The sequence below is a fragment of the Triplophysa rosa genome, linkage group LG1, assembly GCF_024868665.1.
Source record: "Triplophysa rosa linkage group LG1, Trosa_1v2, whole genome shotgun sequence".
Lineage (NCBI taxonomy): Eukaryota > Metazoa > Chordata > Actinopteri > Cypriniformes > Nemacheilidae > Triplophysa > Triplophysa rosa.
The window spans coordinates 6,954,641-6,973,922 of record NC_079890.1 but is presented as its reverse complement, the minus strand read 5'-3'; the positions used below and the strand labels follow the sequence as shown (position 1 = coordinate 6,973,922).

At 45.1% G+C, this 19,282-nt stretch overlaps 1 protein-coding gene across 1 annotated transcript in view; it reads left to right on the top strand.

Annotated features, from left to right (window-relative positions):
• The first annotated feature begins 280 nt into the window (after nucleotides 1-280).
• Nucleotides 281-19,282, top strand: part of rce1a (Ras converting CAAX endopeptidase 1a) — a 50,205-nt gene continuing 31,203 nt past the window's right edge. The window contains exons 1-2 of the mRNA XM_057356951.1: nucleotides 281-672; nucleotides 12,855-12,957. Coding sequence (XP_057212934.1) covers nucleotides 509-672; nucleotides 12,855-12,957 — 267 coding nt within the window. The 5' untranslated portion in view covers nucleotides 281-508. The remainder of the gene's footprint in view (nucleotides 673-12,854; nucleotides 12,958-19,282) is intronic.

Sequence of the window (19,282 nt, the reverse complement as noted above, 5' to 3'; positions counted from 1 at the left end):
TTGTTAAACGCGCTAAGATATAGACCAATCGGCCCTTGACATCACAGTACCGCGAGAGTGATTCCTGAGTAGGCGGCTCTGTATGCTTTCTAATAGCTCTCGCGGTACTGTGATGTTAGAAGCCGATCAGTCTGCGCTGCCGTATGTAGTCCAAAAAGCCTAGCTGTGATCAAACATAGATGTAAAGAAACGAAGTTGCCATATTTTTTTAAATAAACCCAAAAATCCGCAACCGCGACTAGTGATTTTTCATCGCGATTTAACAGAAAGAGAAGCCCGAAGTCGCGTATTATAATCGGATTTGGCAACTACACCAGAGCGTCGCAATATGATGACGTCATTTGGTGGCGTCAAAAACAGTTGCCACTCTGCTCGCTAAAGCACCTCCGGTGTGAACCCTGTCTTATAAAGCATATAAACAAAAACACTTGTGTGGTTTTTTTAATGTTTGACCCACACCTGTCATTTTTCAGCGCACCGAGAGTTTTTAGCTGTTGTAGGTCTCGCCATGAACTACGATGATGATTTGACTGCAAGGTTTAATTCAGATCAACCCAACTTTAATGTGGCGTCTGTTCCTGATGGACTTTGCTGGGTGTCTATCATTTCTTGCCTGCTGCTCGCCTGTTCCTATGTCGGAAGTTTATACGTCTGGAAAAGCAATTTACCAAGGTATGTCTCTAGCTGCGTTACGAAATCTACCGAACTGGTGAACTAGACTTCATGTTTGAAGTGCTCTTCATTGCTTCTTTGTTACTGACTGGGGTCTGATCCCAAATTTATATGTATTTGTTATATTCCACTAACAAGTTAAATGTGACTTGGTTCTATGGCAAGCCGTTTTAGCATAAAATACACAGCATGTTCAAAAATTCCATATTTAAATTATGACTCGTAATTGGGATTAATATATCTACATTGTTTATTATTAGTAGTCATAAAATGCAATGATGATATCTACAATGCTATTTTGACTAGTCATTGTCTTCCATTGACTTTTATTGGAAAATATTTTGAGATATAGATGGTTTCAGAGTGACAACATAAACATACCTTACTGTGCATGCCACGTTCGTGGACTGCCCTTAATTTCCGGTACACATTCGCAAACAATAGTGTGCCTGTACATTATTTCTGATAACAAGGAAAAGAAACCGAACCGTTACTTGGCTTAAAGGAGTCATGAATTAAGACATCACTTTTAACCCGAGCTTTTGTTATATAAGAGGGAATCGTATTCAAGCGAACATCCTGTAAGTGTCAGAACTGAAAATGCCCTTGTTACTGAAATTACAACTGTTATTGACACCAGGCCCAGCGAACGCCAGGTCCTGGAATACACCTTTCTATAGGTTGAACACCGCCTCCACAGAAGAATATCAACAACTACTTCTCTAGCCCCACCCACTGGTTCGTGCATGACATTACTGAAGTAACACAAGTTGCATGGAACCAGATAGAGCGAGCAGGCAATAAACATGTCGTTAAAGAGGGCAAAATATTGTGCAGTCAGTAACTGGTTGTGGAAGAACAGTCGCTGCCTTACCTTACTTAATAACCTTACTTCGGATTCCGACATTAGTAATGCGTGGTTGAAGTTTATTTTTAAAGACGTTCCAGCTCACGTGGGTAAAACATTGAGCATTTGTTCGCTTCAATTCACCGCGGATTCCTTTGTGAACAAGGCACAGGTTGACGCTGGATTTGCGGAGAGACTAAAATTAAAAAGCAGTGCTGTGTCGTCAATATTGGATCCGACAGGAATGGCGCAGCAATCTTTTGTGAGTAAAACATTTTTTTACTATGCGTCACTATTGTTTTATTAGTGATCGATTGATATGCCCTGATAATAGCCCTATTCGCACGTGATTAGTATTACCTGGGGACCTATAGTCATTTGTAATAATTGCAGAGGTTGTCTGTGATCTTAATCCCGTGCGAATCGGCCATGTCTGTAATTTGTAAAGTAAAAATCCCCACACAAATTACCTACCATATTTTAACACAGATGTCCTTTGATAATAGTAGTCCCGTGCGAATCGGCATCTAGGGCTGTCACGATTATTAAATAATCTTCTCATCGCGATTGTTTGGCCTCATCGCGATGGTTTCAGATCATCGCATTTATTGCACATCTCTATAGAAGACACTGGGGGGAGCAGTAGTGCCTGCATATTACATATTTTAGTGTATTTATTCAGGGTTTTTCCTGCATAGAGAAATTGAAGGTGGCCGCCTCCATCAAATGTCGTGCCGCCTCAGACTCTTGCCAAAATTATTTTGTGAGTCTTCACAAGAAATGCTGCATGCATTTAACACTCATAACATGTCATTTGTAACTGCAGTTGCGACATTACGCCACAGTGGAGGCGCTGTTTTGTTATCAGCACACTGAGGCGCTCAAAAGAGATGCAGAACAAGAGCTGGCTGTGTTTCACGGCTGTTTGTTTTGCATCCAAGTACGTTTAATTTCTTGATATTTCTTAAATTAACATGACGTACATCATTGTAATGTTTTTAGCCGTGCAGTTGGATCGTTGAATCAGCGTATATTGTACACAGCGAGCTCGCCAGTATGAACGCACATTGCGTTCAGAACGACTCGCACACGAATGACTCATTTGAACCGATTAATTTAAACTATTGAATTTTTCAGTCACTAGCGAATATAAGAGATCATTGAATCATTTAAAGTGAACCACAGAGAATGCAAGATATGAATGAGCTTTGCTCATTTAGAAAGACTGGTTAATTCAGTTGGCTATTGTGGGCTCAAAAGTTAGTTGAAAATCATAAAAGGCTTTATTTGATTAAAAAAAACATTTCTGTTTGGTTGAATAAAAGTAATGTTTTATATAACTTAATCATTTTAATTTTTATCTAATTTTATTAGAACTTTTAATGTCAAACTTAAAGTCACTTTGGTTAAGCCACTTAAAGGTACGGTATGCCTACGTGTGTGTGTGTGTGTGTGTGTGTGTAAAAGATCAGGATGGCATCACCTCCGCCTCATTTTGAGCCAGGAAAAACCCTGTTATTGTAACTAAAGCATTGTAATACTTGTAAGATGTACCACCACAACACAATAAAAACTAAAGCATATACCATAAAAATAACCTGCAGTACAATTTAATATTATTTAAGATAATCTCAGTGTGAAAACCAGTCTACCAAAATTTCATTAACATAGAAGTAAAATGTTATTGTAGTCTTGTAAGTGAGAAAAAAACAGACTAGAAGCATTTCTATGACTGATAGCATATCAATGGTGGCTTCACTCCTGATCAATTTACTTAATTTTCAAGTATTTGGCGGTTGTATTATTGACAGGTAAAAGCCTAAACCTTAAATATATGATAAACCAATATTTTCCGATGTATTTCCAAGAAAAAAACATATTTTTTTATATTCAGAACAATATGGTCGTTTCAAAGCTGAATAAAAAATGTATGAGAATTAAATGTCAAAGCTCTAAAACAGATTAATCGCCATAATCGTCAAAGCCCTAAAACAGACAATTAATCGTCACAATCGCAATGATTTACTAGACAATTAATCGTCAGCCAAATTTCATAATCGTGACAGCCCTATCGGCATCTCTGTGATTTGTTGGACTCATATATCATTTTTCAAGGTTTTATCCAACGTTTGCAAATAATGGAGGCTGTTTTGAAGTGTTTTGATATTATTTCGGGTGCTGGGTCATATCTAGGGCTGCAGCTATCGATTATTTTAGTAATCGAGTATTCTACTGATTTTCCATCGATTAATCGGGTATTTGGATAATAAGTACGTTTTCTTTATTAAAGAGCAATACTAAATATACAAGAGAAAATAAGACAGGTCTCTTAAAATGCACAACTAATTTGTTTCCTTTTTAGAAAAATTTACATATTTATTGCTGAAATTGCATAAATTCATATCTGTGAAAACTAAACCCATTTACTACATTCCATTGCCATATTACATTCAAAATGCAATATAGGCCTAATACAAATGTATAAATATGAAACATTAATAAAAATAGAAAGGATAATTTCAAAGGTAAACAACTAACTTCATCTTATGCATGATGCATTTAGTTTATCTAAATTAGTTTTAGTTTCTTTTTTTAATATTAAATAGTAATATATTTGTCCACATAAAAATACAGAGTTAATCTGACTTTTATTTTGGCAGGTCGTCGGAAGACGCTTATTTTTTAGGCCGTTAGCTTCACTCAGTAAAATGTTCTGAAATAAACTCTCAGAGAGCAACTCTGGAGATTAAGTTCATGTCCTCATTCAGCGCAGACGCAGACAAATTCATGAGCATGAGTGTAGCACGTTAAACTGTGCAGTTCATTCACTCAGACACGCAGAACAGACAGATGATGTGTAAATAACAGGATTCGGCGTCCACAGCGTGTAGTTTTATGGACTCAATGCAGCCGGAAAACAAGTTTCACCCGCAAAATAGACTAAAACCAAGTAAAATAGCAGTTCACCATTTCAATAAGCGATCACTTATTTATCAGCATGAGACATGCGTGTGAACAGACTAAAATGCGTGTGTCTCGCGGTGAATGCGTGAGACTTGAGAGCCCTGTAACATGTACAGAGTTTAGCGGGCTGTGTGTTAGTAATAAGGGTCCGTGGGGAAACGCAGTGCTCCGTGTGCACTGTAGTTAAATTGATTAAACGAGGCTTCGAGGCAACACAAATTGACTCGATCATTTTTTGTTTTTGAATAACTCGAGTTACTCGAGGAATCGTTTCAGCCCTAGTCATATCCATAAGTTACTGTACCTGCCAACACTGTCGTTTTGAAAAAGTCTCCCGTTTGTTTATTTATCATGGAAACTCTCATTTGAAATCAAATTTGAGACCCGTGATCGCGGTGATCTTCTGTCCGGTTCGCGATCACTGGTCTCAAATGCTTACAGGTACGGTCATATATCATTAAACACCATACAACTACAGGCTATACAAACTATACACAAAGCCTTGCCATCACATCCGGGAAATAAGAATAAAATCACAGGCTTCACTTATCCCATGCGAATGCGCCACATGAAATACAGATGTGGGGTGGTCATTTCTAAATAACACGAGGTCCCCAGATAATACTAATCCCGTGCGAGTAGAGCTAATGTGTAACCTAACGTTACGTGTCTAACCAAATTCACAGAAGGCTCCAACTAAGTTTACTACGCAAACTGCTATCCAATCATATCCAAGTCTTCAATGCGGCACGCATTAAACCTGGGCGTTTGTCGAGCCGACCTCAAAACCCGGGTAGGAAATAGCCTATTACTTAATGATTTTGATATTTTTGAATGTTAAAACCATGTGAACGTCATAAGTAGACCTCATACAAAAGTATACAACACAATACAATACAAGTTGTGGCCTAATGGTTAGAGAGTCGGACTCATGACCAGAAGGTTGCCGGTTCGATTCCCAGGGCCGGCGTAACGACTGAGGTGCCCTTGAGCAAGGCACCTTACCCCTACTTGCTCCCCGGGCGCTGCAGTGATAGCTGCCCACTGCTCCGGGTGTATGTGTGTTCACTACTCTCTGGATGGGTTAAATGCAGAGGTCACATTTCTCTAAAAAAATAAAAAAATAAAAAAAAAAAATAAAAAAAAAAATAGCGGGGGCAGTTGTGGCCTAATGGTTAGAGAGTCGGACTCATGACCAGAAGGTTGCCGGTTCGATTCCCAGGGCCGGCGGGTAACAACTGAGGTGCCCTTGAGCAAGGCACCTTACCCCTACTTGCTCCCCGGGCGCTGTAGTGATAGCTGCCCACTGCTCCGGGGGTACGTGTGTTCACTACTCTCTGGATGGGTTAAATGCAGAGGTCACATTTCGTTGCCTTGTACATGTGCAATGACAATAAATTGAATCTAAATCTAAAATCTAAATCTAAAAATATCAAGCTCAACCGCTAGATGTCAATTAAGGGTGTGCAAAGCAGCCGGTATTTGTATCTGTATTTGTATTTGTTGAGGGGGGGAAAGTATTTGTATTTGTATTCGAGTAAAATTCAAAATAGGTGTAAATTCTAATTTACGTTATAGTGTACGTAAACAGAGCGAACATGAGAGCACCCGACTGCAGACGTCAATAATGCAGCGTAACGGAATAATCTCCCGATCAAACTCCGCTTCCCGAAAGTTATAAACTGCCTCCGGAACCCAGTTAAGGTACAAAAATCTATTCAACAAAAATAGTGATGCACGCAGTGAAGTCTTTTTTCGCTCAGCCGAGCCTTCTCTGTTGCTGTGTGGAGCAGCCTGTGTCAGTCACCTCTTTTACCCACCACCCCCCACCCCCGACTCCTGAATGTCACTCACTCACTTACTCATGCGGGCATGCACTGCGGTCTTTTTGATATAAACGCAGCTTTTTGATATAAAGTTTTTCTTGTTCCCGAATACAAATATTTTTTTAAGTATTTGTTCGAAATAAATATTCGTAAAAAACACGCTATTTGTGCCTTTCCGAATACCGTATTCGGGTTCGGCTCCACCCCTAATGTCAATGTACCATAACGTTTCTTTAAATGCGTCCAAACTACAGGAACCATTCAACAAATTGTTTATTTAAAAAAATGAACATGCAACAAAATTCTACAAATTGTTTATTTAATACAATTATTATACAATAAAACAATAATATAAACAGGCCTGGAGCAGAGGTTGTGTTAATCGAATTTTTAATACCAGTGACGGAATAATCTGAAGTAGGGCTGTCACGATTATGAAATTTGATTGACGATTAATTGTCTAATAAATCATTGCGATTATGGCCATTAATTGTCTGCTTTAGGGCTTTGGCGATTATGACGATTAATTGTCTGTTTTTGAGCTTTGACATTTAATTCTCATTCATTTTTGATTCAGCGATTGAAATGACCATATTGTTCTGAATACAAGACTGTTTTTTTCTTGGAAATACATCGGAAAAAATTGGGTCATCATATATTTAAGGTTTAGGCTTTTACCTGTCAATAATACAACCACCAAATACTTGTAAATGAAGTAAATTGATCAGGTGTGAATTGAAGCCACCATTAAAATACTATCAGTCATAGAAAAGCTTCTAGTCTGTTTTTTTCTCACTTGCAAGACTACAATAAAATTTTACTTGTGTGTTAATGAAATTTTGGTAGACTGGTTTTCACACTGAGATTTGCTTAAATAATATTAAATTGTACTGCAGGTAATTTGTATTTTTTAGTGATTTGTTGTGGTGGTACATTTTACAAGTTTACGCATGCTTTACGTAACAATATATACACTAAAATATTGCAATATGCAATGCACTACAGCTCCCCTAGTTCTTCTAGTAAGAGATGTGCGATAATTGCGATGATCGACAATCATCGCGATGAGCAGTCAAACAATCGCGAATGAGACATTATTAATAATCGTGACAGCCCTAATCTGACCGGCCGCTCCATTCATTTTGACGGATTACAATGAGGCAGTTTTGAATTTCCCCTTTTTGTGAGTTGGTAGAATTGATCATTTCCTTTCATCAGAACGTGATCGGAACAGGAACCAGAAGTACCTGCCCTGTGAAAATAGGGATGCGTACGTTCCCATTCATACAACATAAATCCCTCGTCCATTTGGAAAACCACACGCGGAATCAGAGAGAGTGACTGACGGTAGCAACGCCAGGGTTCTTGTATACTGGGTTCCAAATTATTATGCAAATGATATCTTTCTCTGGTTTTCCTAATTTGTCGATGCAAATGACAGTCAGTATAATTTTCAAGTAATCAACAGTTAGGGTACATTTGGAATTTTATTGAACAAACCTCCCACTGACAACAGTATTTATTTAAAAAATGAAAAACTCAAAATGCACTGTTCCAAATTATTATGCACAACAGAGTTTGAAAACATTTCATAGGTTGTAAAAAACTGAAAATGGTCATTTGTTGAATTTGCAGCATTAGGAGGTCATATTTACTGAAATCAAAAGCTATTTCAATCAAAAACATCCTAACAGGGCAAGTTACATGTTAACATAGGACCCCTTCTTTGATATCACCTTCACAATTCTTGCATCCATTGAACTTGTGAGTTTTTGGATAGTTTCTGATTGAATTTCTTTGCAGGATGTCAGAATAGCCTCCCAGAGCTGCTGTTTTGATGCTAACTGCCTCCCACCATCATAGATCTTTCGCTTGAGGATGCTCCAAAGGTTCTCAATAGGGTTGAGGTCAGGGGAGGATGGTGGCCACACCATGAGTTTCTCTCCTTTTATGCCCATAGCAGCCAATGACACAGAGGTATTCTTTGCAGCATGAGATGGTGCATTGTCATGCATGAAGATGATTTTGCTACGGAAGGCATGGTTCTTCTTTTTGTACCATGGAAGAAAGTGCTCAGTCAGAAACTCTACATACCTTGCAGAGTTCATTTTCACACCTTCAGGGACCCTAAAGGGGCCCACCAGCTGTCTCCCCATGATTCCAGCCCAAAACATGACTCCGCCACCTCCTTGCTGACGTCGCAGCCTTGTTGGGACATGGTGGCCATCCACCAACCATCCACTACTCCATCCATCTGGACCATCCAGGGTTGCACGGCACTCATCAGTAAACAAGACTGTTTGAAAATTAGTCTTCATGTATGTGTGGGCCCACTGCAACCGTTTCTGCTTGTGAGCATTGGTTAGGGGTGGCCGAATAGTAGGTTTATGCACAACTGCAAGCATCTGGAGGATCCTACACCTTGAGGTTTTCGGGACTCCCGAGGCACCAGCAGCTTCAAATACCTGTTTGCTGCTTTGCAATGGCATTTTTGCAGCTGCTCTCTTAATCCGATGAATTTGTCTGGAAGAAACCTTCCTCATTCTGCCTTTATCTGCACGAACCCCTCTGTGCTCTGAATCAGCCACAAATGTCTTCACAGTACGATGATCTCGCTTAAGTTTTCGTGAAATATCTAATGTTTTCATACCTTGTCCAAGACATTGCACTATTTGACGCTTTTCGGCAGCAGACAGATCCTTTTTCTTTCCCATATTGCTTGAAACCTGTGGCCTGCTTAATAATGTGGAACGTCCTTCTTAAATAGTTTTCCTTTAATTGGGCTCACCTGGCAAACTACTTATCACAGGTGTCTGAGATTGATTTCAGTGATCCAAAGAGCACTGAGACACAATACCATCCAAAAGTTTAATTGAACAATATAAAATTAAATGTTTACGACACTTAAATCCAATTTGCATAATAATTTGGAACGCAGTGTAAACAAGGCGACTATGACGGCCCGCCACGTCTAATTTGTTTCGCCATAGTTTCAAAATGAACTGAAAATCTTTTTGCACTTTTTATAACAACACAGCGATCTCAATCGTTGTTTGTGCCGTTGTTTCTGGATCTGATTCTGCAAAGCATGCATCTGTCATTCAATCAGACCCCTGCATCGCATGCTCTCATACAGACGGTGTTTACATACCTTTTTCTTTCAGAGAGCGGTTGCGACTAGCGTCATTTTGGATAAACCTTAACTTTCAGCGGATAAATGTCTCTCTGTGGAGGTTGCCGGCCGCTCGGGAGGTCTGGAGGGTGCCGGCCACTCGGGAGGACTGGGGCGAGGAGATGGGGGGATAGACATGACCGCCGCGGTCCTCATGTCCGTGCCGACTATTTCGTCCCTAGACTGCGCCCCCCAAAAAATATTTGGCGCGAGTCCAGGGGCTCTTGACCGTCTACAGGACGGGGCTCCGGGCAGGCTTTGGGATGGGGTTCTTGGAAGGCTTCAGGATAGAACTCTGTAAGGCCGGGCGGGACCGGCTCGGAACACTGAAAGACCAGACGGCACCGGCTCGAAACACACTGGAAGGCCGGACGAGACCGGCTCGGAACACACTGGAAGGCCGGACGAGACCGGCTCGGAACACACTGGAAGGCCGGACGGGACCGGCTCGGAACACACTGGAAGGCCGGACGGGACCGGCTCGGAACACACTGGCAGGCCGGACTGGACCGGCTCGGAACACATTGGCAGACCGGACGGGACCGGCTCGGGACACTCTGGAAGGCCGGATGGGACCGGCTCGGAACACACTGGGAGTCTGGACGGGACCGGCTCGAAACACACAGGAAGACCGAGCGGGACAGGCTCGAAGAACAGCTGGGCAGAAGACTCAGGCGGCTGGGCAGCGGGCTTTGGCGGATGGGCAGCGGGCTCTTGCGAACCTCAGAGAACCCCGGATTACTGCGGGACTCTGTACCGGTGGAGGACCTCGGGGTGATCGTTAGGCGAGTTGGGTCGCTCAATGCGTGCCTGGACCGGAACTGATGATGATCGATCTCACCCGGGATGGTCTCGCTGACACTAAGGCGAGATCCCATTATCCGATGAGATCGTTAAACTCCCCAACGGTTCTGCCCCTGAAATCGGGAGCCAGACACCGAAGGGAATTATCATCCAACCCCATCAAAAAACACGCATTTAGTGGGCGATCATCCCAACTCACCTCACGGCTCAGTACGAGGAAGTCCAGCACGTATCTCTCCAGAGGACGGCCGTCCTGGCTGAGATGGTACTTTAGATTGTCCTCTGGAGAGATGTTGAGCCGCAAGTAGTGCATATTTTTATGGGTCCAGTATTCTGTAACGTACCACTGATAGAAGACGATATCACAGATGATCAGGTGAATAGAGAATGTATTTAATAAATAAAAATGGGAACAGGAACCAAACAGGGTAATCCACAAAACACGAAACAAGGTAATCCACATAACACGAAGCAAGGTAATCCACAAAACTCAAAACAAGGTAATCCACAAAACATGAAACAAGGTAATCCAATGAGCAAAACATCCATGGAACAAGGTAAGACAAAAACCATCACATTACGTTAATACTGGACAAAGAACAATGGGCAAAGGAGAGTACATATACTGTAGTGTCCGGATGATGGGGTGCATGTGTGAAAGTCAATGATCTCTGATGAGGGACAGGTGCAGGTGCAGGCAAAAACAAGGAGGGACAGGTGAGGGAGCGTGGCAAAAGAACATCTTTGGGGCAACAACGGGGAAAACAGGACTAGGGACCAACGGGAGTGTCACACATGCCATCTGGCTGTTCTGCGTGTCTGAGTGATTTACCTGCACAGTTTAACGTGCTACACGTGTGATGCTCATAAATTTGTCTGCGCTGTATGAGGACATGTACACATGAACTTCATCTCCAGAGTTGCTCTCGTTTGTTTTAGATTTAATGCAATGTCTATACACGATTTAAGGTTCAAAAACGCTGTATTTTCCACATACTGTATATGTTTGTATCTCCTCTACCTAGTCTGTTTGGTAAAAATACAAATTAATCTTCCTTTGATAAATTTGTAAATTATTTATTTGATAAATGCCTAATTTATTTACATTTATGCATTTGGCAGACGCATTTATCCAAAATGACTTACATTGATTTATGCATCATCTGAATAAGCTGTCCACAGATGTATTGATAGGATAGGGCAATATCTGGTCGAGATACAACCATTTAAAACTCTGGAATCTGAGGGTGGGTAAATCCCAAAGAGCGGGAAGCAGCGAGCGACGTTTGTAGGCATGTTTCCCCATCTATTTTTGTTAGCGTTTTCGCTGTATCCACTCACAAAAATAAAGTTTAAATATATTTACAGTAGGAAATTTACAAAATATTAGGGATGCACCGAATGTTCGTCCACCGAAAATGTTTGGCCGAATATAGCAAAAAACGCAAGTTCGCTGTTCGGCCAAATTTGTGAAGTGGCTGAATAAATTTTACCAAACATGACTCGTGATACGATCAAGCAGAGAGAGAGAGAGAGAGAGATGATACTGCCGCAAACATTTTGGCAGTGCGTGTGCGTGTGTGTGGAGCATTTTAAAGTGTCAGAGAAAGACACAGCACGGGACTTGCCGCACGGAAGTAAATTTCCGAATGAAAGCGTCTTTACCGGTCGGTAACTTTACTTAAGACGGAAGCGGGCTGTCTGACAGTAGCCCTGCCGCTCACGACATCCTTTGACATCATACAGTGGTCGCGTGCACACAGTTCCCTGTACTAAACAACTTGTCAAAGTATGTTCGGTGCAGCCCGGCCACGAGTGCACCTTCTGAGAGAACAGTCAGCTTTTGTGGGCGGAGTTTGGAAGAGAGACGTGAACTGAAATGGTTGTCAGTCAGCATCAGTCAGAATTGCGTGCATTGGATGTTTTTTTTTTCTCAAATCATTTTGCAATGTAGCCTATAATAATCCAACAGTTTTAGTTTATTCGTATTTTTAGCTTATAGGCCTAATGTGGAATGATAGTTTTTAATGAAGTGTTTTGTTGTAGGGGTACAGAGTAACTTGCATTACATTCTTTTAGCAGTCAGTTATAGGCCTAATTAATATAGGTTATTCACAGGCTCAATTTTTTGTTTGAATTTACTTTGTTTTGCTCAATTTTATATTAAGTTGTTATTGTATTTTATTGAAAAGCAAGACTAATTATAAAAAACACATTTTGACTATTCAGTTTGTGCAATAGTGAAACAAATGGCTTAATAAATAGAAGAAATGCAAAAAAGCATGTTCGGTGTTCGGTATTATTCGGCCTTCGGCCAAGTGTTTCACATCTTGTTCGGCTTCGGCCAAGAATTTTCATTTCGTTGCATCCCTACAAAATATCTTCATTAAACATGGTCTTTACTTAATATCTACTTAATATATTATTATACTTATTATTAAGTTATTGATTCATTGCAGCAGTGAACACATCTGATGCTTTCCTGTTGTCCTGTGGAATGATGAGTTATTGCTGTGTATTGATATACAATCACTGTTTTGTTGGTTTGTGTGATTGTTTGCACTAACAGGGATCATCCTGCAGTGATAAAGAGGCGTTTCACCAGTGTGCTGATTGTGTCTGCTCTGTCTCCAGTCTTTGTGTGGGCATGGAAAGATTTTACAGGCATCCAGGTAATCCTTTAATCTATAACCTGCATTGTACATGTTATTGTACCCAAACAATATGATCTTTTTTTTCCCCGTATGTGACCCTGTATTATAAAAACCATAGTATCTGATATTAGAGGGGTTTGATTCTGAATTATAAATAAAAAAATAAATATTCTCAATAAAACATCATATCAGCTAGGTTGGCATAATCTTACATTAGACCTATTTAATAGTAAATAAAAGTAAATGCAACATCATTGTTCTGAATATTATAATTAATTTGGGGAAACATGGGAAAAATTTGTCAAGTCAAATTCATGACGTGTCAAGGTGCATTCAAGGAGCAATTTTGTTAATATTGTGCAAGAGGCCATGCAACAGGAAATTAAATCACAGAGAGAAAACAGGGTTTTTCCTGGCTCAAAATGAGGCGGAGGTGGTGTGCCACCCTTATCTTGTACACACACACACATGTTCACATGAAAAGCTGTGAAACAAAGCTAATACAGCTCCTATTAGTACTGCAACTCTTCAGCGCCTCACTGGGCTGATAACAAAACAGTGCCTCCTTTGTGGTGTAATGCCGCAACTGCAGTTACAAATGACAGTCTGTTGACAGAATACACACAGTGTTTTTTGTGAAGACACCCAACAACGACTGAGGTGGCACAAAATTTGACGGAGGCGGCTTGAAAAGCCCTGAAAACCCCTGGTGACACTAACTGCTGCATGCAAAGGTTAATAACTGTCTTTAAATGCGGGTGTAACAAGACTTCAACGGGACAGGAAGGAAGAGGCTGGAATCAGGGTCGAGCTGACGACTATGAACTTTTATTAACACAAAATAACACACGCGCTGTACGCGCCTACTCAAAACACTGCCACTTCTGTGGCCGAACAGTCTTTCTCGTGGTCAAAGCCTCCCGCTTTAATTCCTCTGGTCACTCGTGCAGAGCCACTCGCCACCAGCCGTAAGCTCCGGTCTCTTTCCCCGACTGTCTCTGCCTTGCTGTTTTTAAGCCTCTCCACGCCAGTTACTGGAACAAGGCACAGGTGTTCATTTTTTGTGTGAGCGCCACTCACTCACCGCTCGTCTCCTCACTCTCTCTCCTGCTGCAGACTTCGCTGAACCACGCCCACCCTGCCACATACCCCCACCGCCCGACTCAGGCCGGGGAGCCATCCGGCCTGCAGCCCAGCCCCCCCCCCTTGCCGGGAGAGGAAGTCGGCCACAGCCATCTGTGCACCCGGCCTGTGGACCACCTTGAATTTAAAAGGCTGTAAAGCAAGATACCAACGGGTGATCCGGGCATTGGTGTCTTTCATGCGGTGGAGCCATTGGAGGGGAGCGTGGTGCAGAGGGTGAACTCCCACCCCAGCAGGTAATATCTGAGGGTGAGGACGACCCACCGGATAGCCAAACACTCCTTCTCTATGGTGCTGTACCTAGCTTCCCTCTTCGAGAGCTTGCGGCTCAGGTACAGCACCGGCCGCTCCTCACCCTCCACCAGCTGGGACAGTACTGCGCCCAGCCCTCTGTCCGACGCATCGGTCTGCAGGATAAAAGGGAGAGAAAAGTTAGGGGAATGCAAGAGCGGCCCGCCACACAGGGCAGCCTTCAACTTGGTAAAAGCCTGCTGGCACTGCTCCGTCCACTGGACCGTATCGGGTACTTCCTTTTTAGTGAGATCAGTCAGCGGGTTGGTGAGCTCCGAATATTTAGGCACAAACCGTCTATAATATCCCGCCAACCCCAAGAACTGTCTCGCCTCCTTTTTGGTCTTAGGCCTCGGGCAGGCCGCAATCGCTGCGGTCTTATCAATTTGGGGACGCACCTGCCCATGACCTAAGTGGAAACCCAGATACTTGACCTCCACCCGCCCAATCGCACACTTCTTCGGATTAGCCGTGAGGCCCGCTTCCCTCAGCGACCTCAGGACCGCTCTCAAATGCTCCATATGCCGCTGCCAATCGTTACTATGGATAATAATATCATCTAGGTAAGCAGCGGCATACGTCGCATGGGGTCGGAGAACACGGTCCATGAGGCGCTGGAAGGTAGCCGGGGCTCCAAACAATCCGAAAGGAAGGGTTACAAATTGGTGTAATCCGAACGGCATGGTGAAGGCTGTCTTTTCTTTGGACACCGGCGTTAGGGGGATCTGCCAGTACCCTTTTGTTAAGTCCAGCATCGAATAAAAACGAGCCGAGCCCAGCCGGTCCAACAATTCGTCGACCCGGGGCATCGGGTAAGCGTCGAATTTCGACACAGAATTCACCTTGCGGTAGTCCACGCAGAACCTGACCGAGCCGTCTGTTTTGGGAACCAAAACTATCGGGCTCGCCCAGTCACTGTTGGACTCTTCTATTACCCCCAAATCTAGCATGGCCTCTAATTCTGCCTGAACAACCTTTTTTTTGTGTTCAGGTAAACGGTAGGCTCTACTACGCACCACTACCCCTGGTTCGGTTTCGACATGGTGCCGTATGAGGTTCGTTCGGCCTGGAAGGGGGAAAACACATCGGCAAACTCCACCTGCAGGCGGGCCAGGTCAGTGAGCTGTGAGGGTGAGAGGTGGTCTCCCCCCGGGGCCAGAGCAATGGAATGTGGTTTAACATTCGCTTCTGGACTGAGATCCTCCTCTGCGGTTACCACCGTCGCCAGCATCACTGCCTCGTCCTCGCTCCATTTTTTAAGGAGGTTGAGGTGATAAATCTGACGTGCACCTCCCCTATCAGTCCGAATAACCTCATAGTCGAGGTCCCCAACTTGCCGTGTGACCTCAAAGGGTCCTTGCCACTTCGCAAGTAATTTAGAGTTAGATGTTGGGAGCAACACAAGTACCTTCTCTCCCGGTGTGAATTTCCTCAGGTTAGAACCCCGATTATACAGACGGCTTTGTTTGTCCTGAGCCTGTAGCAAATTCTCCATCGACAGCCGCCCCAGTGTCCGGAGTTTTGCTCTCAGGTCCAGGACATACTGAATTTCATTTTTACTGGTGGAAGGCCCGTCCTCCCAGTTCTCCTTCAGGACGTCCAGCACCCCACGGGGCTGGCGTCCATACAGGAGCTCGAAGGGGGAAAACCCCGTGGAGGCTTGGGGGACCTCTCGTACTGCGAATAAGAGAGGCTCTAACCATTTATCCCAATTTTTGGCGTCCTCGTGGACAAACTTACGAATCATGGTTTTCAACGTGCGATTAAATCGTTCCACCAGTCCGTCGGTCTGTGGGTGGAAGACGCTGGTGCGAATCGATTTAATGCCCAATAATTCGTACAGTTCGCGTAACGTACGTGACATGAACGCCGTGCCTTGGTCGGTGATGATCTCGCGGGGATCCCCACCCGGGAGATGATCCGAAACAGTGCGTCCGCAACACTTTTCGCGGAAATGCTGCGGAGTGGCACTGCTTCGGGATATCGCGTTGCATAGTCCACCAGGACCAATGCAAAGCGATATCCCCGTGCAGATCGCTCTAATGGCCCGATGAGGTCCATGCCAATTCTCTCGAAGGGGACCTGCATCAACGGAAGAGGGCGCAAAGGCGCTTTTGGGGTGGCCGGTGGGTTTACCAACTGACATTCGCGGCAAGACGCGCACCACCTGCGCACGTTGTCGTGAATGCCCGGCCAAAAGAATCGGGCCATGAGGCGAGTCAGTGTATTACCCTGCCCTAAGTGCCCTGCCATTGGGTTACTATGAGCCGCCTGGAAAAGCATTTCCCGACGGCTTTTCGGAATCAACAACTGGGTTATATCCTCTTTTGTCTGGGTGTCTTGGGTCACCCGATATAACCGATTCTTTATTATAGCAAAATACGGATAGGAGAGTGTGCGCGTGGGCTGAACCAGCTGTCCGTCGATGGATGCAACCTGCTCAAATGCCCTTTTCAGCGTCGCATCCTGAGCCTGCTCGAGGGGAAAGTCATCGCGATCTGAGAGTACCACCCTCTCAATCTCGCACGCCTCCCCGGAGTTTGGCTCCGACGGACCCGGCACCACACTGCCCACATGTACACCACCTCCCCTACCGTGCTTCGTTCGCCAAGAGGCATCCGCACACAATAACCTCAGTAATATAGGAAAAAGCGGCCAATTCGTCCCCAGAATTAGCGGATGCCGGAGGTGAGGACTAACCGCCACCTCTACACTATGCTTTTTCCCCCTGAATTTGATGGGCAGGCTCAACAAAGGGTATTTCACCACATCCCCGTGCACACACCGCACCCTAACCTCGCGGCTTTTACCCCATGCCCCGAGACGAACCAGGCTTTGGTGGATGGAGGTCTGGTTGCAACCCGAATCCACCAAAGCCTGGTATGTACCCCCCCAATACTCACGGGTATTTGGTACAGGCCAGCCGGACCAGGGGCAGCTCGTGGCTCGTCGGGGACCCGGATCATGGTCCCCACATCCATCACCGGGCAACGATCTATGAAATAGTCCGGGTCCCCGCAGCGCCAACAAGCCGGCCCAGGCTTTCCCGCCACCCCAATGGCAGGGAGTGGGCTCACCAACTGGCGTGGGGAGGAAGAGGCAGACGGGTTGTAAGGCATGGTGTAGGGGTGGCCACTCGTCTCCGGCGCGGCGGACCTGCCGGCCCAGGTTCCCCCTCCGTCGGTCGGTCCGGTCGGGTAACTTCCGCGTCCCCGGAGCCCTCCCCTTGGCGGGATCGGTGGCCTGGTCCGTGGTGCTCGTATTGGGCGAGCTGCCGGTGTGGGGAGAGAGACCGCTGGCAAAACTTCCCCGATTCCAGGGCACGCAACCAGGTGGTCTTCCGCCAGCTGGATGGCCGAGTCCAGCGACGTCGGACGGTGGCACTGGACCCAGGCCGCTGTTCTCCGGGGCAGACAGGTCGTGAACTGCTCCAGTACCACCTTATCCACGATGCTCGCGACGTAGCTATCTCCGGCCATCAGCCATTTGCGGCAGGAGTCCCGGAGCTGCTGAGCTAGCAGGTAGGGTCGACCGGTTTCCGCCAACCCCAGCGATCGGAATCGCTGGCGATACTCCTCAGGGCTCCGGCCGACCCGCTGCAAGATGGACTTCTTCAGCTCAGCGTACACCAGGAGATTCTCCGGGGGTAACTGCTGTGCCGCCACCTGGGCCTCTCCAGAAATGAGTGGAATGAGGTGTAGGGCCCACTGATCCTCCGGCCAACCCCTCGCGACCGCTACCCGCTCAAAGAGACAAAGGAAGGCCTCGGGATCATCTTGTGGGCCCATTTTCTGGAGGACCAGGTCGGCGCGAGGCCCCGTCCGAACCTCCCGGTGCACCCAGCTCCGGAACGACTCGCGGTCCTCTTGCTGAGCCAGGAGGATCGCCTGGAACCATACATCCTGGTCCTCCCGGAGCTGCAGCAACACTCTATGCTGTTCTTGATGGAGAACCGCGAGCGAAGAAATCACCTCCGCAAACGGCGAACCGGACGGACCAGCCCCCCCGGTCGCGGCATTCCTACTTCCTTCCATCCCGGGTTTCAGCACCACTGTAACAAGACTTCAACGGGACAGGAAGGAAGAGGCTGGAATCAGGGTCGAGCTGACGACTATGAACTTTTATTAACACAAAATAACACACGCGCTGTACGCACCTACTCAAAACACTGCCACTTCTGTGGCCGAACAGTCTTTCTCGTGGTCAAAGCCTCCCGCTTTAATTCCTCTGGTCACTCGTGCAGAGCCACTCGCCACCAGCCGTCAGCTCCGGTCTCTTTCCCCGACTGTCTCTGCCTTGCTGTTTTTAAGCCTCTCCACGCCAGTTACTGGAACAAGGCACAGGTGTTCATTATTTGTGTGAGCGCCACTCACTCACCGCTCGTCTCATCACTCTCTCTCCTGCTGCAGACTTCGCTGAACCACGCCCACCCTGCCACAGCGGGGTTAGTAATTTTTCAAATATGCTTTAGAAAACCAATTTGTAGCCAATCAGCAGTAAGGGGCGTGTCCGCTCATGTTGATGGAGGGAAGAGAGCAAGCGGGCATTAGAAAGACTACATTTAGATTTAGTCATTTAGCAGATGCTTTAATCCAAAGCGATTTACAGAGAGTTCAGGGAGCAATAAGCAATATGTCATACAGAAGCAATAATACAATAGGTGCTAAAACAAAGTTACTGAAAGAGAGAGGTTTAGTTTTAGTTTTTTTCCCCCTCATTTGTCTGTCAAGTATTCACAGAAGAGATGGGTTTTAAGTAGTTTTTTGAATGTTGTGAGAGATGTGGTTGACCGGACCGAGTTAGGAAGAATGTTCCACAAGGAAGGAGTTGTGAAGGAGAATGAGCGGGAAAGCGATTTACTGCCCTTATGAGAAGGCAATACAAGACGCCGCTCGTTTGCTGAACGCAG